This window comes from Aulonocara stuartgranti (assembly GCF_965226115.1).
Source record: "Aulonocara stuartgranti genome assembly, chromosome: 3".
NCBI classification, from domain to species: Eukaryota; Metazoa; Chordata; class Actinopteri; order Cichliformes; family Cichlidae; genus Aulonocara; species Aulonocara stuartgranti.
The window spans coordinates 36196067-36221092 of NC_138941.1; the positions used below are offsets into that span (position 1 = coordinate 36196067).

The 25026-nt window shown below is 40.7% G+C and overlaps 2 protein-coding genes across 2 annotated transcripts; both read right to left on the reverse strand.

Annotated features, from left to right (window-relative positions):
• Positions 1-473: 473 nt before the first annotated feature.
• LOC309703948 (N-acyl-aromatic-L-amino acid amidohydrolase (carboxylate-forming) B-like) lies at positions 474-7347 on the reverse strand. Its single transcript, XM_082528873.1, has 7 exons — positions 7058-7347; positions 4166-4464; positions 3882-4077; positions 3711-3804; positions 3516-3623; positions 3310-3422; positions 474-2014 (listed from the first exon to the last, which is right to left on the reverse strand). The coding sequence occupies exons 1-7, from the start codon at positions 7154-7156 to the stop codon at positions 1769-1771; spliced, it is 1155 nt and encodes a 384-aa protein (XP_082384999.1). The 5' UTR covers positions 7157-7347; the 3' UTR covers positions 474-1768.
• Positions 7348-7636: 289 nt separating this feature from the next.
• Positions 7637-20673, reverse strand: LOC309703940 (oxysterol-binding protein 1-like). The gene is made up of 17 exons (XM_082528859.1): positions 20317-20673; positions 18893-19065; positions 18582-18790; positions 17292-17454; positions 16934-17045; positions 16610-16793; positions 15324-15441; positions 14948-15005; positions 14590-14754; positions 12940-13185; positions 12276-12396; positions 11946-12049; positions 10374-10469; positions 10017-10204; positions 9595-9830; positions 9433-9471; positions 7637-9261 (listed from the first exon to the last, which is right to left on the reverse strand). Exons 2-17 carry the CDS (start codon positions 19027-19029, stop codon positions 9119-9121), a joined length of 2319 nt encoding a protein of 772 aa, XP_082384985.1. The 5' UTR covers positions 19030-19065; positions 20317-20673; the 3' UTR covers positions 7637-9118.
• Positions 20674-25026: the final 4353 nt, after the last annotated feature.

Sequence of the window (25026 nt, forward strand, 5' to 3'; positions counted from 1 at the left end):
AAGATTTGCGCTAAACGTCGCAAGTCACAAGTCTCTCACATCTCTAAACACTCCTAAACTTCCCCCCAACCAAAGTAATTTTTTGATTTTGGTTTGGTTTGGTTTTACGTGGCCTATCAACACAATTTAAAAACTGGGATTAAGTCCACAATTTTTCCGTCAATTGTTCCGTCTGTTCTGCTCACATCTCCAATGGTTGTTCATGTTGTCATTAATGTGGCTTCACTCCACATCAGCCACGCTGCTTTGCTAGCTAAAACACCGGTGTCGGCACATAAGGACGCTGTCATAGCCTGTCAGCGACGTTGATTAGCTGCGAATGTGAATCGCATTATTGGCTGGACTATGGAATAAGGTGGCATCATTCTAATCCCATACGGGAGCAGCCAGTCACTGACTAACACTGCAAAACAGAATTGTTAACGTATTTATTTTAATTTCAGTTCAGGTGCAGCTTAGAGGGAACATTGATCTAAAATTAGGTTATTTATGTAAATGTAATTTCAGTTTGACAAGTACTTTCAAAGTAATTATAACATTGCAAATTATAATTATATTTTGCTTTATACCTGTTTTTTGGGGCAAACAAAATACCCAGCCTATTTTATGTCACAGTGAATTATAGATTTGCCATGCTAACCGTGGCAGCTAACAATATCAATAGTCAAATGTCCATAGCTCCACAGAGTATGGTTCAGTCTGTTGATTTGTTTTACTTTTTAAAACAAAATGTCAAAAGGTCTGAAAACTATAATGACATAGCATGGTCACAGTGTCCATCTTTTATATACAGTTTGTGGTTGTACAGCATGTCACGATAGACGGGGAACAGAGCAGAGCCATTTTGAAAGTGGACCTATCGTACACATTTCAGCTTGTAGTAGCCATCTGTAAAAGAATATCTTGGCATGATTCACAGTTGAAACTAATCCTTATTTATTTAGTTCATCCACTTTCAGCTACTGGGCACACCCCGAGTATAACAAAAACGCACATGCTTTTTGTCAGCTGGGCCAGTTGTTTCGTAATGGGGTTTTTTTTTACGTAGCTTCTTTGGAACAGACTGAAAGAATTTGGCCTCGGGAAGAACAAAAGAACAAAGGCAGTGACACTGATTACTGTCATTGCAGTATGTTCCCATGATTTCAGGGGAACATACTTTGCATACATTTCCGTAATTGTTTCACTCAAGTTATATTTACTCATTTAGAATTTATGCTAGTTTTTAGGTTCAGATTGTGGTATAATTTTACCCAGTGTACTTTTTTTGATCATATTTATCATCTTGTCACGGATTTTGTAGAAAAGGAGGCAAATACAGTAGTGCTCATTCACTAATTTGTTTTGCTGACCGCTTACATTCAAAAAGTAATTTTCTTGTGAATTGGTTTTTAATCTGGTGTTTATGTTGTTTATTTGATCTATATATGTTCCTCAGTTGACTTATTAATTTCAAGGAACCTGAAACAGTACAGTGACTGTACTTTAAAGGTCATGTTATTACAAGCTTCTTTGCACTTCATTTTGAACATATCCCGATCATCGCTGTAGTAATCGGTAGTGAATTTCTATTTTTTTAATTTAAATATTTAAAATAATTAAATTGCCTATGAATTCATGCCATCTGTTTTTACACATTCAATTCTTACTAGAAACTTAATTCTTGAATGCACAGTGGCATGTCTGTGAAAGATAACGCATGCCATCATTTCAATGAAAGCTTTTGTAAAAATTTAATTCAGCCATCACTCTCGTGTTGGAAACGTCTTCACTCCTCTTCTTCTGATGCAAATCCCTGCTCATTAGCTTGTTGCTCCTGCTCCGTCTGCACCCGGATTGCAGGAATCGTGATGCGCCTCTTTCTTGCCAGGGAGAGAGCGATGCCCTTCTCGTAGTAAGCGCATTCGTTGATGAAGAAAGGATAGAGAGGTTCAGTGCCTTTATACCTCACTGTTTCTCCTGAGAACGTCTGGAACAGGGGGTCTTCAGGGTGGAGCAGGCAGAAGTCTCGGTCCTGTGAGGACAAGCAGATGGTTTAGGTGCTGAGCAACACCTGTCGGATTTAACAGGATTAACCATAAATACATAAAAGTGCCATAACAAAGCTCCAGTGGCTTAAAGTGCAATATCATTAAGTGATGCTAGGTGCTTATTTTTAAATGCAAATAAAAAAATCATATGTCATATGTCAGGAGCTAAATTTAAGAAGTGCAGAACAGTTTAAAAATACAATATACCAGACTGATAGTTATGCAACCATCCTATTCTCAGTAAACATCTCTACCAAAGCCTCCTCAGGTTGGTTGTGTTGACAAATTTAACGAAACTCCCAGACATTTCCAGCACATTTTTATTTTTACTTCAGCTTTTTTCTTATTTCAGTTTTCACTAAAGTTTCCTCAGTTGACTAAAGCTTAAAGCAGTTTAATCTATGTCGTCCACATTACACATTTCCCTTAAAAACCACAGTGTAAAGTATAATGGATAAAGACATTTATTTATTGCGTCTGCCTGTACAGCTGCTTCTGACATTTAGCGGTGTTAATCTTAAATAAATTGAACTGACTTGTTGTTTTTTTACTATCGAGGTTGGCATTGACCCAGTCAGCCTGCCTTTTAGCCACATGAATTAACTTAAAGGTGTTAATTTTTAATCCGGTCACCTTTGGCCATCCTTTTCCGTTTGGATTCCAAATAGGTGAAACAAAGATTTCAACTTAACACAAACCCTTGACAGGTATCATCTCTGGGACAAAGCTCCTTTAATAAAAAAGGCCTCACCTTGTGTTGTAATTGTTTATACTTTACAGTAAAAGAAAACGCACACTGACTGAATGAATCACTTCTGGACAGCAGGTGTGGCGACAGGCTAAATATAAAACTTGATTCATTCTTGCACAAACAGCTTTTGAGTTCAGACTGTGATTATTTTTCTTGGGACAAAGGGCCTTTCTTCTTCTTTTACAAGGATTTTCTTCTTAATTCTTCTATTTTATTGTCTCTATTGTTATTATTGTATTACACTGTAGTTTTTAATTTTATTGTTATTGTTAAGCACTTTGTGCAGCATCGGCTGTTGGAAATGTGCTATATAAATAAATCTGACCTTGACCTTGACCTTCTTCTTTGTTTGTGTTTTGTACATGTCTCGTACTTTATTGTTATAAAGTTTGTTTCTGATGTCATGTGCGCCTCTTCATACTTTACAGCCTCCCTGGTTATGTCTAACTTACATAATTGCTTGGCAGTAATTCAGTGTTTTGTTCCGAGGAGTTTTTTGCTTTTAAGTGAAGGTATCTCAGGCCGTACCTGGAGACAAGGATGAATGGCTGCTGTGATATTGCGGGTCTCGCTGTCTCTCGGGTAGTCGATGTGTTTAACCATGGTGAACACGTCCACAAATCCTCCCTCAAACACATTACCTGGTAATAAACAGAGAAGGTGGTTGAAACCAACTGAGAGCCTCAAAGATGCATTGTTTCAGCTCAGCCCGTAATATGTCTATAAAAATGTACCTGAGTTAAAGAGGCGGACCCAGTCAAGCATGTGCTGGACACCCACTTTCATTGCTGTATAGATGTTTGACCTCACCACGCCGTGAGGCTGAGGGCCGATCTCCATGGCTGCAGATCAAGGATTTAAATTGAGAGTTATCACGCACTAATGCCACTTTTGACTAGACTAGATTTATAAAAGCTGTAAAAACTTACCAAAGCCATGTTTTCCCAGTGAATCAAGGGAATAGGACTCTTTGTTGGACACATCAAAATGTAGGAATCTCATTGGTGTATCTGGCATCTCCCTCTAAAAAAACTCAAATTTTAGCTCACAAACATGCAGGGCGCAAAGATTTCACTAAACTAAGAAGCTGGTTTACTCACTTGCAGGTGTCTAAATATGTGCAGGCAGATCCAGTCACAGTCAGAGTATCCGATGAAGCACAGGCCCATGTTGGCAGTGGTGTTGTGGAGGTCGCAGACCAGATCCACTGCCTCCGGACTGCCCTTGGGTCCTAGCAGGGCGTTCAGCTCTCGGGACCTGATGATCTCATAGGGGGCCATGTCTGAGAAGGGACCACTGCGGGATAAAGAAAAATACAAAATAGCAGCACGCTCTTTGATTTTACAACTGACACCATGAGTGTTATCTCTGATTGTTGCCTTACTTGAGGGTGGCGTGGGTAAAGCAGCGGTTCAGATCAGTGTCTACGTATCGGCGACAATGCTGCATTGCCCGCGGGTTTGACAGCACCAGCAGCACCAACGCAGGCTTCGAGTCCTCCTCTTGCTCTTTCTTCATAACTTCTCTCTGCAGTTTCAGCAGCTCTCGCACCAAATACACACCGGACAGCTCATTGCCATGGGTACCTCCACACACGGCGACCCGGGGCAACCTTGGCAAAGGCACCATCTGGTCTACCTCCATCTGACTGAGAGCTGAGAGACTTTCCTGACTTATTGAACACTGTAAAGGGACAGTTCCAGCTTAAAGGCACTGTACTGTAAATCAGCACTGAGATGCAAGACTCTTAAGGAGAAGCTTGATGTAAATCAGGGTGAACTGCCAGCTCAATATTCACAAATTATAGATGAATGAACGACAAGGAATAACACTGTACATTTTACCCAGTCTACCCCTCGCTGTTACCTTTCTCTTCCCTCTCCCCCTGCCGTTTACCCTCTTCCACCCTCTCCCAGGCTTTCATGCATTTTCACTGATTCAGCATTCCCATCCCTCCCTCTGTTCAGGCAGTTGCTGCCTGTTATACAAACTCTCACCGTTTCTCAACCACCTCCTGTCCACTGCACTGCACTGTACCACACTGTGTGGTAGGAAAGGGTGTGTCCCGAGTGTGATGGAGTGTGTCGGTCGCTTCCTGTAGTCACAGCATCAGTCAGGTTAGATGAGCTGAAAAGCCCCTCCCCAGCTTTCCCCGTATTCCCTGTTTCTCTTTGCCCCGTGTATAGGATGGTAGGTTCCAGTCTGCCTTTCAAAAAAAAAAAAAACTGGCTAAAAATAAATCTGCTGGCATGACACAGCAAAGAGAGGTGCCTGTGATGTGTACAATAGAAGAAGCAACTCCTTTGGAAGCAAGCAGGAGATTTAAAGGGAACACACAGGGAGGCGGACTATTTATAGACAAGTACATATAAGAAGTCAAATAGATTTTCTATTATCGTCAGGTGACTTTTCAAATACATATTTTCTGTATTTCTTTCTATTTTGTAATAGTTTTTACTAATTGTAAAAGTAGCTCAATCAGAACTGCGCTTCAAAGTGTTTCGATCAATCAAATGGGAAGGGACAGATAATTGTCACGCTATAAATGTAATGGATAAATTTAAAGAAAAGACCTTTTGTTGGTGAAAGGTGATGAAAAGTGTAAGAAGTGTACATGAAAACTCCAAAAGCAGGAAAAGCCCCACAGGAGGCTTGTTTTTACCCCCTCTCACCAGCGCTACTATGAAAATATACCAGTTTTGTTAAGTGGTTCATTTAGTTTATTTTCTCAGAGGGCATTTAAAGTCCAGTAACACACATCCATTCTGAAGCAGGAAACGCCATCCTGTGGCTCATTTTGTGGTGAGTAGCACCCTCTAGTGGACAAACTATATAACAGCATGCCTGTACAAAGCACAATTTTTCCATTCAAACATGATATTTATCAGATAATATACTCAGTGTTGACCTGTGAAATACACTAATCTGCTCCTATGACTTTAATTTTGAACCTTTACGTGTAATTTGCGTTGCCATTGTGTAGTATACATTGTGACTGAAATCCAGACTTTGAGCTTTAATTCAAGGGGTTTAGCAAAGTTTTCTTGTTTAGGAATTACAGCCTTACATATAAAACACAAAACGTTATATAGTAACCTGGTCAACTGACTGGCCAGCGATTTCATGGCCCAATGAAGTCTATTCCTGTATTATTTCTTTACAAATTAAACACATAAAAGATTTGGAGCTAAGTCCAAGTATTGAACTAGTGCTGGGTAGCTGTTCACTGGAACTTTAAATACACTGAACAAAAATATAAACGCAACACCTTTGTTACTGCTCCCATTCCCCATGGGATGGACGTAGAGACCTAAAATTCATTCCAGATACACAATATAACCATCCCTCCCAAACAGTGGTCACAAATCAGTCCAAATGTGTGGTAGTGGGCACATCTGCTATATTGAGATAATCCATCCCACCTCACAGGTGTGCCACATCAGGATGCTGATCTGACATCATGAGTAATGCACAGGTGTACCTCAGACTGCCCACAACAAAAGGCCACCCTGGAATGTGCAGTTTTGTCTCACAGCAAAATGCCACAGATGCCACAAGCAATGAGGGAGCGTGCAATTGGCATGCTGACAGCAGGAATGTCAACCAGATCTGTCGCCCGTGCATTGAATGTTCATTTCTCAACCATAAGTCGTCTCCACAGGCATTTCAGAGAATATGGCAGCACATCCAACCGGCCTCACAACCGCAGACCTCGTGTAACCACACCAGCCCAGGACCTCCACATCCAGCAGGTTCACCTCCAAGATCGTCTGAGACCAGCCACCCAGACAGCTGCTGGAACAATTGGTTTGCACAACCAAACAATTTCTGCACAAACTGTCAGAAACCGTCTCAGGGACGCTCAACTGCATGCCCGTCGTCCTCATCGGGGTCTTGACCTGACTCCAGCTTGTCGCCGTAACAGACTTGTGTGGGCAAATGCTCACATTCGATGGCGTCTGGCACGTTGGAGAGGTGTGCGCTTCACGGATGAATCATGGTTCACATTGTTCAGGGCAGATGGCAGCTGAGAATGTCCCAGTTCTTGCATGGCCAGCATACTCACCGGACATGTCACCCATTGAGCATGTTCGGGATGTGCTTGACCGGCGTATACGACAGCGTGTACCAGTTCCCACGAATATCCAACAACCTCGCACAGCCATTGAAGTGGAGTGGACCAACATTCCACAGGCCACAATTGACAATCTGATAGACTCCATGTGACCATGTGTTGCACCGCATGAGGCAAATGGTGGTCACACCAGATACTGACCGGTTCTGGGTCCCCAGACCCCCAATAGCGCAAAAAACTGCACATTCCAGGGTGGCCTTTTGTTGTGGGCAGTCTGAGGTACACCTGTGCACTACTCATGATGTCAGATCAGCATCCTGATGTGGCACACCTGTGAGGTGGGATGGATTATCTCAATATAGCAGATGTGCCCACTACCACACATTTGGACTGATTTGTGACCACTGTTTGGGAGGGATGGTTATATTGTGTATCTGGAATGAATTTTAGGTCTCTACGTCCATCCCATGGGGAATGGGAGCAGTAACAAAGGTGTTGCGTTTATATTTTTGTTCAGTGTAGAAAGTTCAAAGAGATGCAAGTGGAAGAAGCGTCATTGGACTGAAAAACCCGAATAAACAAAAACACCTTCAGGATCAGCCAAAGCTTACACTGTGCACTTCAGTCACTTCCCCTTTCATTTAAAACCCACTGTGATAATGTACATTTAAAAATTACCAAAAAAAATTAAACTATGTATCAATGTGTTTTAAAAACTAATTTAGTGAACCTTAAGAATGAAAACCTGGAAATGCAGATTAAAGAAAAACAGTATAAAGGTGCTGTTTGACATTAGAGCATTTATTTCAGTTTTTCTCTTTGTTAATACAAAATACTGAACAATGCCACGTCCCTCGCCCATCTGAGTCAAGTACTGAAACTCCCTTTTTTTGGAAAATGAAGCCTACCAATATTATGAGGAACCAAAAATACAAGGGGAAAAAAAGTCTACCTTACTACTACAATATGAATTTCTATACATTTATAAAATCAGTTATTTGCAATGATTTTCAATTCTTTATTCTTCACTTTTTAAGTACACTTACAATCAAAATTATGAAATGCACGCACACACACGCACACACACATACATATATCCTGTGTTTTTGGTGTCAACATGTAGTTGCATATGTATGAACATGTATTTTTTTTTTTTATGTTTTCTTCACTCATTTGTCTGTTTTACAGTCAATACAAGAGCACAGCAAGTATCCTGCACTATTTAAAACCATTTTTTTGTTTTGTTTTTTGTTTTGTTTTTTTTACAGTAAATTTGGTTACCGTTCACTTGATTAACAAAAATGTCAAAATATTATTCCAGCATTGTGGGAAAAAAAAAAGGGGGTAGTTTTATTATTTATTATTAAGGTAAACAGTTATATGAGACAATTTGCAACAACAAGTGCAGGTTCTTCATTTCTAAGGCAAAGAAAGGTTTTGTTTTTTTTTAGGCCTTGCCACACTACAATTTTCACTGTCATACTTCCCACTAGGCCTTGGTAAAGAAAAATAACCTAATTATAAACGTGATAGTGTGAAAGGTCATCTTTTTTTAAAGCACACTGCACAGTGGCCCTGTTGTAAAGTGATGGAAGAGCAGATAAGCAGTCATACATACGAGCACGCTACAACTTTCACTTCATTACGTTAAGACACTAAATCAGAGATTAACAAAAGAAAACTTGCTAATGTCTTGAAGGCCACCAGTTGACAGTTTAATGAAAATTACTTTTAATCATACCTGTATATAAATGTATATATTAATCAGGTTTTATCCCTCCCCCCCCTTTATTTTTTTTCTAGAGTTATTACCAAAGCAGATAATGCTATGGGTGACAACAGGAAAAACAAGAAACAAAAAATAAAACCCGAATCACCTCAATCAAACACTCTTGATCTGAAAAGACTGAGCAAACTTGATTTGGAAGCACTGCTCGTTTCACATCCTCCCACTCATGCTCAGCGGGACAAAAGAAAAAACAAACAAAAAAAAAAAAACTCAAAAACAAAACAAAACACAAAAGCACCCAAACAGCAAAGAAATTTTCATTCCAGTCCTCTCAGATATGTGACAGCAACGATGGGGAAACCAAATATGGGACGAGGGAGAGAAAACCCTGCTCTCCCTGTGGATCAGACAGCAGTGACCGTCCTGGAGATCTCTTAGAACAGAGAGCAACTGGAGGGGAGCAGCCGTCAGAGAAGGGGAACAGCAGGCCTTTGATGGTGTCTCTTCACGGCACTTTGCAGTCAATGCCAAGATCAAAAGATGTTGGGACAGCTCTCCCAGCTCCCGCGCTCCTTAGCTTCCCAGTAGCCTCCCTTATAGATGTGAATCTCCTCACCTGTGATTGGGTCCTCGCAGCGCTCGAACCAAAGTGCAAGATAGCTGTCATGAGGTGCGCCTGAAAGAGAGGGAAGGACAGAAAGAAAAGAAAAAAAAAAAAAGATCCCCAGAAAGTTAATGAGCTGCTCACTAGAGCAACATGAATTTAAACATGAAATGGAGACAGTTTAATCGATTTTTATCTAAAAAAGAAAAGAAAAGAAAAGAAAAAAAAAAAAGGAATACTTGCCTTTCAAGGAGGGATCGGTAACAGAGTCCTCATCGACAGCTTTGGAAGACAAAAGGGGATCACAGAGAATCGTTTTACCCCTTTGTTCCATGATTTTCCCCATGCAGAGAGGAGAGGAGTACGGTAAAGAAAAAGTGAAGCACAAACAAGTTCGATTCTAACCTTCTTCTGATTGACTCGAGGTGCGTTGGCTTGCGGCCTCCCTCTCTCTCTCACGGCGGGCGGTGCGCTGCTTCTCCTCCAGCCGCTGCTTCTCAGCATTGGCCTCGTCCCAGCGACCTTCCTCCATTAAGCGCTGGTCAGGCCGCCGTCGGCTGTCTGTGGGAGCCACGCCCTCTTCAGGCTCGTTCAGGGTCAAGGCCAAGGCAGTAAAGTAGTACATGGTTTCTGCTCCATCGCTGAGGAGGATGACGGAGCACAGCACAGCAGCGCTTTCAGTCACACAAAACTACACCCTGATACTGGCATTGATGCCATCCATGTTTAGGTCTAATGTTTATTTCTGCTTCAGAAAGCTATGTGCGCACCTCTAAATCGTAACTAATGCAGCACAGCCCGGTTTTACTTTTTAGAACAGCACTTACGGTAAAGGGTTTCTTCTCCACAACTCTCTGGCTTTAAGGGTCTGATAGACTGTCTTCTGTTTGCCCTCAGTGCCGTTCTCGCCTCCTCGGCTGCTCTGCATCACCTTGGAGAACTCCATCTTCTCGTCCCATGTGCCCGACAGCACGTAGTGTGCCTTTCCATCTTTATCCATTACCACACCTGTAACCTAAAAACAGAAGAGAGGGGAGGTTACCACAATACCACAATATACCGCCTGTATATTAAAATTTGTCTGTTGGTTCAAACTTGATGCACCTACTGTGTGTGAGTTTTCTTTCAAAGCAAGTCAGAGAAAAACAGACTACATCTATTCAGGTCTTCTGCATCTTTCTCACCTTTCTGGCTACATCTCTGGAGAAGTAGCTGTAAGGAGCAAACTTTAAGTGGCAGCGGTCTCCGGTGGTGTGGTTTACTACGTCTATCTCACCAGACTGGAAGGGAAACACAGGGATACACAGTGAGGAGGGAAAAAAAAAAAAAAAAAAAAAAAAAAAATCACAAGTGGGGATGATATCGACTAGATAAAAATTTTACTTCACACTCAAGTTAAAATGCTGCAACGCAATGCTCTTACTCTACTTTTTATCTGTAGAGTAAAAATTAGAACTGGAAGCAAAGAAATGGGGTATTTTAATGCTATGTGATGGCAACCAGCCATGGCAAATTCATTTATATAGCACATTTCATTACATGTGAACTCTTTGCGATTAACCAATAAAAAAAACAAATCAGACTTTGCAAAGGAATAAAATACACTGTAACACATACAAACACACAGAGTAAAATCCCGAGTCTGTCTGTGAAGGCAGGCATAGTTGCAACTGACCTTTAGGTCAGCAGGCAGCTTGTTTCAAAGAACAGGCGAGCACTAACAGAAAGCTCCCTTAGCACACTCGAATCTAAATCTGAGAGGAGTGAGAAGAGCTGCCCCTGATGACCTGAGAGGTTTGACCTTGTTATAGACACTAAGTCAGAGGTGTACCGGGAGGCCTAAAGACAGAAAGCTATATTAACAAAAAGAAGGACTAAAAGGTAATTCTGTACTGAACTGTAAGTGAACTAAGTGACCGCAGTACAGATTCCTGGGTTGCTTGTTGTGTTTTAGAAAACTAGTCTCTGACAACAAATATCTTCAACACCTCTCTGTTAAATTACAAAAGTTTTTAGACATCCAGTCTAATCAATCATTAGTGTGTGAGGTTACATCAGAGGGAAATGATAAGTACAACTATGTTTAACCTGCATAAGAATGATATTTCGATTCTTTAAGATGGGACCAAGCAGGAATACGTAAAGGTTAAAGAGTAATGGACCAAGGACAGAGCCCTGAGGAACCCCAGATGCTACCAAGTGAAACTTGAAAACTTCTAAATTTTAGATATGAGAACCAATCGAGAACCTGACCTGTTAAAGTGAGTTAAAGCTGTTAAACAAACTGCCAAATAAATGGGAGGGCAGTAGTGGGAAGGGCACCCTGCGTAAAAATCTGCACAGAATGAGTTATGCAGATCTCTGATGACTAACATGTACACGTGTACGTGCAGGAGATCAGATAAGTGTACGGATGTGCTGAAGTACACCCTTTCAAAAGTTTTCTTTGTGCGTTTTCTTTTTGGTATTCACCCTGCATATTAATGTCATTGTGAATCACTGAAGCGATTAAAGGCGTCAGTAACTCTATTCAAATGTCACTTCTTTGTTAATGTTACTAGCATGAGAACTTGTTATTGTCTCTCCATAAAAGACATCATGTCAATCATATCGTGGCAAAGCTGATTGTAAAAGATAAACCCATGTTTATTTTTCCTTGTTAGGAGCGTCATAACAGATCCTTTCTTGCTCTTCATTCCTGCCTCCTCTGCAGATCAGGCCCTGTGGCCCTGCAACGACGTGTCCGAGCGTCTCACCTGATCGATCCAAAGTTTTCCGACAATGATGTTGTGCACCGTGGTGTTAACTTTCTTCCATGTGTAGTGATTATTGCTCTTCTCAAAGACTGCATGAATTGTGCCTGTGACGAAGAAAAGAAATATGAAACAAACTAAAAAAAAAAACAAAAAGCAAAGCAAAACCTTTGTTCATTAGTAATTACCGTTTTATGGTTCACTAAAGAAAGGTGTGGGCTGGTACACTCTTTAGTCACTTATAAATTCTGATGATAGTTGTGTGTACATCTTTTGTCCTTGACACTATGGAAGAATGGTATGCTTTGTTTTCTAACCTAGCTTGCCTCTTACCCAAAGGCATAATGGAGAGGTATTTCCCCCTGAACTTGCTCGCAACTGTGATTTCTTGTCTCAACGTCCAGCCACGATCAGAGATAGCATGATGTGCAGCAGCAGGTGGGTGGTGACTCACCTGGAAAGAGAAAATGTTTTTCTGATGCAACAAAACATCAAGTCCTATTCTTCGTGAGTCTGAGTCATCCCCAATAGATGTGACTCACATTTAGTCTCATAAACCTGACATGTGACATGACAGCTTTTACACACACACACACACACACACACACACACACACACACACACCATTTGATTTCCTCCTCTACAAATAATCTATTCAGGATCAACCAGTGACTTTAGATTGTTTTAGGTTGGTGTATTTTATGACAAGAAGGGGCAGAAATATGACACTTTTTGATTTTTTTTTAAAAAAGTCGCCACTTCATGTCTCCATATTAAAAAAATAATAATAATAATAATAATAATAATAATAATAATAATTCTGGTTCCCTGCCAGCATGTTCAACCCCAACTGCGCAGAAAAAGGAAGCAAGATTCTCTCTTAATGCCAAGTCAGTGGGATTTTTTTTAATTCCTCCTTTCTGACATTCAATCTCTCTCTTGGGTTACAGTTCTCGGTTGGAAAACTTCCATTCTCTTGGTTTTTTTCCTCCCTCACCTGCTCACATAGGGAGCGGTAGCCACTTTCTCTCTTGCGGTCCAGCTCATACGTTTCTCCCAGCAGAGGGTTGAAAGGCTTTCCCGTGCGGTAGACTGTGGTGGAGTAGGCAGACACTGCGAAGGCGGCCACGTAGCACATCTGCTCCAAAGAGTTCTGACACTTTGCGGCCTTATCCAGCAACTCGTGGTACTCGAGGTCCTCAGACAACCGCTGCAGCATGGAGATGGGCTCATTGAAATTAACCTAGAAAGCAAAATGTTTGAAATTTACTTTTATATTTGTGTTATGTATTAATTCCAGCAACAAATCTCACATATGGCTAAGACGTGGATCTGAACCTGATTCAAAAAGCTAGACTGGGTAGAAGTGACCACAGGCTGATCTGTTCAATTCGGTTCTATACTGTCCTGTGTGCATCTGCAGCAGTGCACTGCTTCCTTCTGGGAGAGCTTTGTTAGCACAGAGGAAGCTAATAGCAAAGAGTCAGCAGTTTTTGAGCAATTTCACACTTGCTGCAGTAGTTTGTGACTTAACCACAAACTGTGGTCAGGTTTGTGTTCCCTCTTCACTTCTTGGAAAGTTTTTATTACGCTTTCGGTGACCTTAAGAGTTGTTGTCAGCATATGCATCTGTCTCCACTCTGCTACACTCAATGTGAGCGAGGCCCATCACACACACACTGACACTTGCTATGTAGTGTCACTTCAGTAAAAGTATATATGTGTAGATTGTTAGATAGGTACAGGTATGGTTTGGGTAACGTCTTCTGTTTGGAAAGACCAAATAGAAAAGCTTTTAACAGAAAACCTGTATTGCCAGTTTCTGAAAATCTGCTAATTTAGCCTTTTGCTTAAGCAAAGCCCAAGCCATTTTCTAAACCACAACCATAGATGGGTCAGCAGTGACCTGGCGGGTAGTGTTGCTAAGCTACAGGAAGTCGACATGTGTCAATGTCAAAGTATCTCTGTAATGTGGCAGAGACAAAACTCTTTATTGTTAGAGTGGGGGCAGGGCGACACAATGGCAGTGATAAGTTGACAGAACAAAGCCAAATCAAACACGTGACCATTTATCTCAGCAGTGATCAGTCTGACAAATCAGTTTGTCTGGACTCCTATAAAAAGCCGTGATGGTAGCTCATTTTAGACAACTCTGCTGACCCACATCCTACAAGTGACCTACAGTCGATTTCACAAATAAACAAAATCTGGGCAGATTTGCCGATAAACATCTTCAAAAGCTCTCGCAGAATGCTGACAACCCTTACAGCGGAAAAAGGACAGGGATCAGTATCTACGCTCCAATTTCGTCACACTGAACTGACTGCTGCCACATTCTGAAGGCACTGCGGTGGCATTTAATGATGAGCTTATCATAGATTTTGTATTTTTACTGTAAACGCACACAAACCATATTTCCAATGTGGTTTTAACTTGGGGTAGGAGGGGTGTTAAAAGGCACCCAAATCTTTCATTAATTGAATATTATGAGTAAGACACAAATATTTTAACACTCAAACTCTTTGAGTCTGACTGTCCAAAATGAAGCTGATCAGACGTCTTTTTCAACAGGTGAACAACGAAGCACACATGGAAGAACAACAAGCTTTCAGTAACTCTGACTGGACGTTCAGTAAGAAATCCTTACAGGCATCGGGATCTTAGACAGCTCTTTGCCGATGCAGTTTTTCATGATGCTCCAAAGGTTGAGGGAGTAGTTTGGTTTGTCTGGGATGCGTGTCCGCCTCTTCTTTAAGGGTACCAGCTCCTGGGAGGGGGACTCCTGGTTCATCGCAAGAGGCTCCTCGTTAAGCTAAGAAGCAGAAACGTTTATCAATATAAAACGGAAATGTTTTTGATTTATTACCATAGCAACAAAATCATGTTTAAAGAATATCCATACAACACCCGTCCTACTGCAGCTTTTCATTCAGACTGTGTTATTTTAAAAGATGGGATACAGCATTATAATAAGATTTCAATGATTCGGACAGAATGAGGCCTACCGACTGATCATCTGCACACAATTCACTATTGAGGCCGCTGATATTACTGCTTGACCTTCTGTAAGAGATCAAAAAAAAGCAAATAGATTCTGTTAGTGACGTGAACGTTACTAGTTAATCAGGTATTTTCACATATGAGAAAAGAGAGGCTTAAAAAAAAAGACCTGATACACACACACACACACACACACACACACACACCAATCTGTCATTACACAATTTGATTGACTTAAGATAAATACATACTGGAATGTGATACAAGGAAGTGGTCTAAATATATAAAAACAAAGACAAGCCACACACAAAGTCTTGGGGAAAACCCCTAATTAACTCCATCTGTCAATCTGTACCGACGGGTAAAGGGAAAGATACCGACTTGTGAAACTGGGGGTCCGCAGGTACAGTGATAAACTCGGGGGCTTCTTCCATGGCATCAAAGAACTCATTGTCATCATCCTCATCACTGGCCTCACCTTTTCCAGGCCCAGCAGCACCTTAACACAAACAAACATCTAAGTTTTCCCTATACAGAAGCTTAAAGATGATTCTCCAGGTATCACAAAAACAATAAAACAACATGTAATATAGAGCAGGTGTGTCGAACTCCAGGCCCCGGGGGTCTGTGTCCTGCAGGTTTTAGATGTGTCCTTGATCCAACACAGCTGATTTTAATGACTAAATTACCTCCTCAACATGTCTTGAAGTTCTCCAGAAGTCTGGTAATGAACTGATCATTTGATTGAAGTTTTAGATCTCACCCAGGGTGAGATCTAAAACCTACAGGACGCCGGCCCTCAAGGCCTGGAGTTTGACACCTCTGATTCAGAGCATTTAAAGTGTTAAAACAAAAATTTAAAACAAACAAACAAAACAGGAAGTTGCAATTCCTCACACCTGGTTACATGGAATCAGAATCAGGTAATCACGGGTACTGCTACTTGTAAAACTTGACTTCACATTTACCTGATAATTGCCAAGGGGATTTCAAATGGGGGTTTAGTCAATAACGGAGTAATTAAAAAGTTTGATGAGACTGAAACTGATAATGTTCTTTTAGTTTCACATCTTGATTCTATTTTTCTTGCTAAGTGCTTGATCACAAGGACTCTCGTATGTCAGCCACAGAAAATCTTGGTCACCCAGGAGTTAGCATCTCCCTGGTTCCCCTGATAAAAAGCCAATGAAATTTTTCGCAGGCTCTTGGATTACCACTGAAAAATATCTCTGTGGGAAATGAGGTTTAATGAGTTTTGTTCAGAAATCGAAGTCGAATGCAAACAGTTGGTGGCCCCACATCTTTGATTTCGAAAGAGTTGTACGCCACATGTACCTGATAAGAGTTATAATAGTTTAGTATTTTATTTTCATTTCACTTTGACTTTTGGTTTTGAATTCAGTTTAATTTCATTTAGTTTTCAGAATCGATTTTCATATTTCAGTTTAGTTTTTGTTGTTTGAAAAATTAGTTTTAGTTTAGTTTTTATTATTTTCAGGGTTAGTTTACTCTTTTTACTTATTGTATGGAGGTCAGAAGTAAGATTTACAAAATAAGTGCTGGTATTACAATAAAAACTTTCTGAAAACATTAACTCACACTCTTGTAGAATGTCAATAGACATGTGCATCATCCTTCATTGTTATCTTGTCAGAATCACAACTTACCTTTATTGTCTGGACTAGCATTAGCCTGTGCGGCTCCTCTGAATGCTCGCTCGAGGTGATTGTGCTGTTTGGCCAGTTGCTCTAAAGTCTCCTCCAGCCGCACTCTCTGCTCCCGCTCAGCCTGCAGGGCCTTTTGCCATCGCTTGCTGTGAGTTTGTGCCAGCGTCAAGAAGTCTCGGCACGCCTGAGAAGCATAACATTGAAACACTTTTCAATGTGTTTCATTGAAAAGCTGCGCAGTAATACATAGACAAGGTCTTCTCTGGTATATATACATTATATATTAAAAACTCAGAGATCAACACACAAGGATGTCAGACTTACATTGATCATGGCGTTAGAGGTGATGCGGAACAGAGTGGCTCTTTCTGTGACTTGGCGAATCTTATCCCCAGCCTCTCCAGTCAGACGTAAACCATCCAGTTCTGCTAATGACCTGAAAAAAATATGAACTTTGGATGTTTGGACAATATGTAGTCAATTTACACATCAATGATTTTATAACAGGACTCTTCTGCAAATGGTACAAAACATCTGAATATGGCACTGAATTACCAAACCTACAGAATTATAACTTCAAATTTAGAGCTCACATAGTAGACTAGTAGAGACATGAGGCATAAATGAGACTGTTGCCTGAAGATTAAAGCAAAGAGCAAGGCAAAATGGGTTTAAGTCTGACCTCTGGAGGGCAGAGCCATGCTTTGAGATCAGATCGTTGCAGGTGCTCAGATCCTCCACTTTGTTGCTCAGGGTTCTGAGAGCAGACTGGACTTCTGAATTTTGTGACCCACCACCTTGTGTGATGCGTGGTGACGATGAAGGGAAGTCATCGCCCGAGTCATCTGTTAGGAAATCAAACAAAAGGAAAGGAAAAATAAATAAATAAATAAATAAATAAATAAATAAATAAATAAATAAATAAATACACTTGCTAGCCACTTTCTAAGGTACACTGTTGAACTGCTTGTTAATATCAAATATCTAATCAGCCAATCACATGGCAGCAACTGAGTGCATTTAGGATTGGTCAATGCGACCTGCTGAAGTTCAAACTGTGCATCAGAAAGGGGAAGAAGTGTGATTTAAGAGACTCTTAAAGTGTCATGGCTGTTGAGAAGATATTCAGTGAGCAGCTGTTCTCTAGACAAAAAAAATGCCTTTCTGATGTCAGAGGTCAGAGGTCAGAGGACAGAGGACAGTCAGACTGCTTCATCTGACAGGAAAGCAACAGTAACTGAAATAACTACTCTTTACAAGCCAAGGTGTGCAGAAGAGCTTTTCTGAAGGAACAACACGTCCAACATCACATACAAATGGACTCCAGCAGCACAAGATCAGGCCGGGTGCAACTTCTGTCAGCTAAGAGCAGGAAACTGAGGCTCCAATTCACACTGGCTAATCAAAGATTGGGACAAACATTGACCTGATGAGACTTGATTTCTGCTGCAACATTCAATGTTTCAGGCCGCTGCTGGTGTTTTTACTAAAGGTCCCAGAGTGTGTCCACTCCATAGTACCAACTGAGCATCATTCAAACACCACAGTCTACTTGAGTATTGCTGCTGGCTATGTCCAGCTCTTTATGACCACAGTGTACCCATCTAGTACACTGCCCGGCAGGATAACACAGCATGTCACAAAGCTCAAAACATCTCAAACTGTTTTCTTGAACACGACAATGAGTTCGCTGTGTTCAAATGAACTCCAATCACCAGATCTCAAGCCAATAGAGCACCTTTAGGGTGTGGTTAAACATCATGAATGTGCAGCCAACAAATCTGCAGCAACTGTGTGATGCTATAATGAAAATACAGACTAAATTTTCTGAGGAATGTTTGCAGCACCTTGTTGAATCTTGTTGAAAGGAAAAGGGCGTCCAGCCCAGTAGACACAAGGTGTACCTAACAAAGTGGACATGCGTGTAAATATGTACAGAAGCACTAAATAATTCCCCTGAAGTCTGTTTTACCTGACTCTGCCTGCATGCGGACAGCCTTGGCTTTGGCCAGCTCCAGGGCAGTGATCCATCGCTGACGTTCCACCTCACAGCTGGCCTTGAGGTGATATGTTTGTGCCCCTCCATTGGAGATGACAAAGTTGCAGGCATCATCCACAGTGATAGTAGCTGTAGCCAAGTTGATGGTGCCCCGACACGTGTGACCCATCTCTGCCTGGGTCCTAATAATCAGAAGAGCCTCATTTGACTTTGGGAATAAAAAGTAACTAAAAAGAAAAGAGAAATATCCTTAAACTATACCAGTGTTCTACAGAAAGGTGTACCTGTAGTATGACAGCAGCCCATTGCTCAGCACAAACCACCTCCGCTGATAACCTTTGATGTAATTTGTCCACTTGAACACCCATCCTTTGTATGTGTCTCCAGGAGGGGTGGGAGTGGGGGTCTTGGCTTCTGACATCACACCCCCTAAACTTAAGCTACAGACTGGAGGGACCTTGAGGGGGAAGATGGAAAGTTGTATCATTTACATAACAAGACTGGCTGATACAGTGATTCGGTGAATCAATTAGGAGCCAGTTCCTTGAATTCTCAGGTGTGACCATTCTCGGCGTTCCCCAGGCGAGGCTTTAATTTAACTGAAATTGCTTTTGCAATGTGGGTGCACTGGGTTTGGAACAATCTGGTTAAGGACTAAGGTTGCAAAAACAGCATCTTGCTTTAAATCACATGCTTTCATCCTGTTTTTTTAGGCCCCCATGTGAAGCCTTCTGGTTAAGATGTTTGCATTTCATTCACCTTCTGATTACCTTCCCCCCCTAGCTCTCGATGTCATTTGTCAACCTCTGCTTTCAAAGGTGCTATATAAATACAGTCTTAGTATTGTGACTTGTTTCATCAGCACAACAATGGACAGAACACTTTTTTTTTTTATAAAAAGTTCCACAAATGTAATTCACTGAGCTCTTACAAAGTAAATTTTAACAGTTGTTATATAACCTGAATATATAAAACACCTGAATATCTCTGGATTTTAAACCAATGGTCCAAATTTAATGTTAGTTTGAACTGTGTGAAGTCAAATTCACATTTTCTGACATTCTTAAACACAAACAATTTCACTTCTTTTCATTGACTACAACCCTACTTCCAAGCTGAAAGTCTTTAATATTGATTATTAATGAGTGTCAACACTGATCTTTGAGTGTGCAATGACAGGTCAAAGGTCGGCCGAGAGATCAATACATACCGACTACTCGTGACACGTTTTACCAAAATTAATTATTATTTTCGCCTGATGAAGAGATTAATAAAAACTTTTAGTGTTATTTTGTCTTCTTACTGATAAATAGTCCAAATATTAACAGTTTTGAGTCAGATTTGAGTCTAATTCAGTCCAATTCTCTTTTAGGGAAAATTACTGTAATTTAAGGGGCAAACAGAACAACAACAACAACAGGTTTTAACAACAGTAACTGGATAAATAAATCAGATAAATCTGAACATACTGACGAACTTGACAACAGAGGTTAGCCTACATTAGCCCCAGTTAAGATAAATGACAGTGTCGGTAACAACAATTCATCGCTGATAGGAGCTTAAAGTGAATAAACTCAATCTGACACGATTGTTCCAAGTTATTTAGCTAGTGTCTGCATATTTAAAAAGCATTGCGAAGAAGAGCAAATGCTAAACATTGGCTTCATCACTAGCTAGCTTTCAAACTCGCCGATGGCTAAATGTTTACCTTGACGTGTCCAAAATGAAAGATCAGGCAACCAGCAGCCGGGTGAAGTCACTGCTAACTCTGATACCCATACGACACTGGCTAGCTGAGGAGGCTAACAAACCAACACAAGGCAGCTAATGGGGCAAACAAACAGACCGAAGACGTCGACGGCAACAACAGTGCGACTTTAAAACGAAGTGACAGCAACACGTTTTATTGCTGCCCCTCAATATTTGCGTGTATAAGGTTCATTCTACAGCTGCGTACACCCACAAATATCTATAGCTAGCTAGCTACATCTAACTAGCCTAATGTTAGCTCGCTGGTTACACCCGGTGCAGCAGTGCTGGGTCTCCGTGTGGAAACACGCAGCTATGGCTAACTACGTTTAGCATTAAGCCAAACTACACATCTTGACACATTTAATTCATTTATAAAGCAACAGTCGCTACACTGTTCACAGTTAAGGTAACTACGGTTAATACTTTATTCCACCAACAATGACTTTACATGTTAGTGTAACGCATCTGAGAGGAAAAAAATAGACATTTACCCGTGAGGCAATAAAACATTGCGATTTTTTAATAATTACAATCACTGTTTTGTAATCGCTTGACACTCGTGACATGTAGTGGTATGTAATACAGGTGACTATAAACATGGCCGAAGTTTTCCAGAAGAAGTACAAAAATGCGACTCCGGTGGGACTCGAACCCACAACCTTTGAATGTCTGCATCTATGCCTAGAAGTCCAATGCGCTATCCATTGCGCCACGGAGCCACCTGTTGCACATGTTGAACACTATGGTATTTATAGTGTAAATAGGTCGAATTCGGGGGTGATATTGTCAAAGGTTTTAGATTGTGATTTCTGGGGTTGTGAATATTGTAATATAGCGTACATTGTGTATAAATAATGTGAAACTGAGCCCTTACTTCAGAATTGAAACATCCTTTCAGACAATACCAAGCAATAAACGTTCATTTTCACCCTATCGTTTTAGAGAGGGCTTTCTTTTTTCATATTTTATCATGTTTTTAGATTTTTATGCCTTCTCTGCATGTGGGGAACCTAGGGAAACACCTGGGATTTTTAAAAAGAAAATGATCTCTGTGCGTCAATATGGTATATCAAACACTGGATGGCGCTACAATGCTGCATTAACCTGAATAACCCTCAAAAACCACCACAATTTCTGGTGACAATGAGAAGCCACTGGATTTTAACCAAATTTACTTTGACAAACACAAATAAAAATCTCTGTACTTTATTTGCAAATAATGACAAGATCTGTTAAATGCAATCTCTAATTCTACTAAAGTACGGCTTCACCAAAAGATAGATTCTGTTCATCTGGACGTAGCGTTTTCAGTGGGAGAAATGTTTCCTCACTCATCCAAGTGACTTCTTCAGTCTCAGCTGACTGCAGGTTTCCCCAATTTTATAAACAGTGCATTTGCACAATTACTGAAACTAGCACCACTGAAGGAACAGTGGGCTTGGAGGTCAGTTCCTTGATCATTAATATGCAGATTCTCATGACCATTGATCAACAACTACTGATCAAAGACCACTGATCAATGGCCATGAGTACCATTCACAGATTTGGGGAATGGCTGCAATCACAGCATTGGAAGATGGTGAAAGATGCCCGCCTCCTCGATTCAGAGATGGCTTTCCATTTTCACATAAATGCTCTCCTTGATTCCCCACTCAAACCAGCGTTCCTCCCTGTCCAGGATGTGTACATCCTCATCATTGAAAGAGTGTCCACTGGCCTGTAGGTGTAAATAGACTGCAGAGTCCTGGTCTGACAAGGTAGCTCTTCTGTGTTGTGATATTGGCTTCGCTTGGTTGTTTGGTTTCCCAGATAAATAAATCATGGCAATCCTCTTGGCACTTAATACTATATTACTCTGTTTGTGTCTGGGGCCCGATCCTTGGGCAATAGGCTCGGAGGTCAGCCCATTGTTCCTTCAGTGGGCTGGTTTCAGTCATTATGCAAATGTAGATTGGGGAAACCTGCAGTCAGCTGAGACTAAAGAAGTCACTTGGATGAGTGAGGAAACATTTCTCCCACTAAAAACTTTACATCCAGATGAACAGAATCAACCTTTTGGGGATTTACTTACCTGGATAATTGAGCGTGCATCAAGAAGATAAAATACCCCAACAATCAGATGAGTCGTTATCAGCAAGCACCTCCTGACAGGGGGAAGGAAAAACTCCCTTTTAACAGGAAGACACCTCTGGAAGAACCAGGCTGAGATAGGTGCAGCTCTTTGCCTGACTGGTTGGGGGTGAAAGGAGGGAGAATGGACAAGGACACGCTGTGAAGCCAGAGATGAATAATAACTAACGATTAAATTGAGAAATTGGTTTATAAACACATAATGAGTGAAAAAAGGTTAGTGAAGAAGAAACAATGCATCATGGGAAGCCCCAGAAGGCTACACCTATTGCAGTGTAACTAAGGGAGGATTCAGGGTCACCTGATCCAGCCCTAATTATATGCTTTATCACCAAGGAAATTTCAAGACTAATCTTGAAAGCAGAGAGGGTGTCTGTCTCCAGACTAGGAGCTGGTTCCACAGAAGAGGGGCCTGAAAGCGAACACTTTACCTACCATTCTACTTTTAAATAGTGTAGGAATTACGAGTAAACCAGCACTCTGAGAGCGAAGTACTCTGCTGGGGTGATATGGTACTATGAGGTCTTTGAGATGATATGAGGCCTGATTATTTAAGATTGTTTGGGGGCTTTAAAAAAAAATGTTATTATTTCAACAATTTTAGAGTGCAATGTTTACAAATTAAAGCCATATTTTCAAATGCATTTTTAAAATACTTATTAAAACATATAAATTATTCCGTGTTTTTTTTTAACTAATGGGCCCCGGGGTTGGACATGAATTCCTTTGGAGTGTCTACAGGAACGGCATCTGGCGTAAAACTCTGATAAATATGTGGAATTCGTTGTGGCAAACCTTTGTAATTAAGAGAACAGCCGAAAGTTTTGTGTTCGTTTGTTTGTGTAACAAGTCTGACCTGGCAGTTTGCTGCTTTTGCTGGATATGATGTTGTGCAGCGACGGTTAGAAATGCAAAGGGTTCAGAGAGATTTGAATTCCTCTGATAAATGATAAAGTGGAACAGATGTTTACAGAAGAGGGAGATGGTGATTCTGTGGTGTTAAAGGAAGGGATGTCAAGTCTCACAGATGAGAGTGTGCCCCATTTGGATTCTTATGGGGACCAAGAACATGAGGTGGGTGTAGCCAACTTGGCTCGATAAGGAAGACTGCTGGACAGCATTCAAACCCATTTAAATGGCCACAATAGACTATAAATAAATAAAATTTCAAGTGTGTTCCCTTTTCAACTCATTGTCGGGTCAGTAATCGATAATCTTGTTTGTGTTTTGCAGCTGTTGTTGTGCTGCTTCTGCTGTCCTTTTGTTGTTCTTTTGGTTGATTTGTAACTTTGTATTGGTTAGTCCGTCCAGCCGTAAGGGCTGTTATGAATGATTGAGAGTGAGTCTTGTAAGGACGAACTAACCTCTCTCTTTTTCTTTTTTTCCGTTTATTTGTTTGTGCCACTTCCTTTATAAACCCAGGTTGCAGGTCATAGCGCTGCTTCCCAGCTGTGCAGAGGTCCAAATTGTTTGCAGTGCATGCCCATAGGTAAATTGATTGCAGTATCTCTAGATTGGGTTTGCAGTGTAGCGCTATTTGCTCACACCTTTGGTGTGATAGGTCTCATGTGCAGCTTGGATGTTAGTAGAATGTGTTATAAGTCCTGTCTGGGAATGAGTGGGAAAATGTATATTTAATTGATGGAACAAATAAATCATGAATTTATTTCTTTGACATTTTATTCAACACCTTAGTGCTCCTTACATTTGTTTTAATTGACTTAAGACATTATACTTTAATTATACTCCAATAATCTTTTAAATATATCTTTCTGAATAATGTTCAGCTAAAAATACAAATAAAATAATATTAATAAGCCAAGAATAAGCGGAATACAATAAGTGTATTCCAGTATGTACAGTATATATGTGTATAATGGGCAATTGCAATGTAAAGGGGGGGTTAGGATGAATAAATAAATGCACATTTCCTTTAAAACTTCAAGTTCTTACTCTCTCATTTTTCTGTACATTAGCCCTTACACTTTAAATTTAGAATAATGACAAAGATTTGGAAATTACGCCATATTGTATTACAATTGCACTGTATTATAAGGTGCTACCACAACACGAGACACAGCTCTGAGTAGTGAGCACAAAGACTATTTAAAAAACCCTCTGCGTATAACGATTTTTTAAAAGACCGGATGTCAGCAAAAGGTTTTAAAATTGTTAATTGTCATCATTATCATTTCAAATCATCTTCATCTAAATTTGAGTTCAGATATCAGTTTGGGAACACGCATAAATCCTCCGAGAAACAGTCGATTAGGTTTTGAAACCCCAAAATTGATATATTACTCCACATTTAAAGCCCTAATTAAAAGTTAAGTGCTTAAATGCTAATGGCTTCAATTGAGGTTTGCTGATAGTTTGAGCTAACAGCGTACCCGTAATAGCGGTCTGTTTTCCGTTTTTAGGTCTATGTAGTACATATCCGGTCTGGCCGACGGGAATGTAGACGTAGACGGAGGATATCTCTCTTTACTCCTGCGTGTCTTTGACACATCCTGCCTTGAGCGGAAGTGTCTGGGAT

Bases quoted from the DNA above. Each gene is read 5' to 3' on its own strand.
- LOC309703948 (XM_082528873.1), bottom strand. From the start codon at position 7,156: ATGAGTAGTGCACAGGTGTACCTCAGACTGCCCACAACAAAAGGCCAC. The intron at 4,465-7,057 runs GTCAGTATCTGG...GTCCCTTTACAG, and splicing joins GGTCTGGGGACCCAGAACCG to TGTTCAATAAGTCAGGAAAG. The intron at 3,423-3,515 runs GTACATTTTTAT...GTTTATTACCAG, and splicing joins GGTCCGCCTCTTTAACTCAG to GTAATGTGTTTGAGGGAGGA.
- LOC309703940 (XM_082528859.1), bottom strand. From the start codon at position 19,029: ATGTCAGAAGCCAAGACCCCCACTCCCACCCCTCCTGGAGACACATAC. The intron at 15,442-16,609 runs GTAAGTTGTGAT...GTTTGTGTTAAG, and splicing joins TGCTAGTCCAGACAATAAAG to GTGCTGCTGGGCCTGGAAAA. The intron at 10,205-10,373 runs GTGAGAAAGATG...TTCTGTTTTTAG, and splicing joins CCAGAGATGTAGCCAGAAAG to GTTACAGGTGTGGTAATGGA.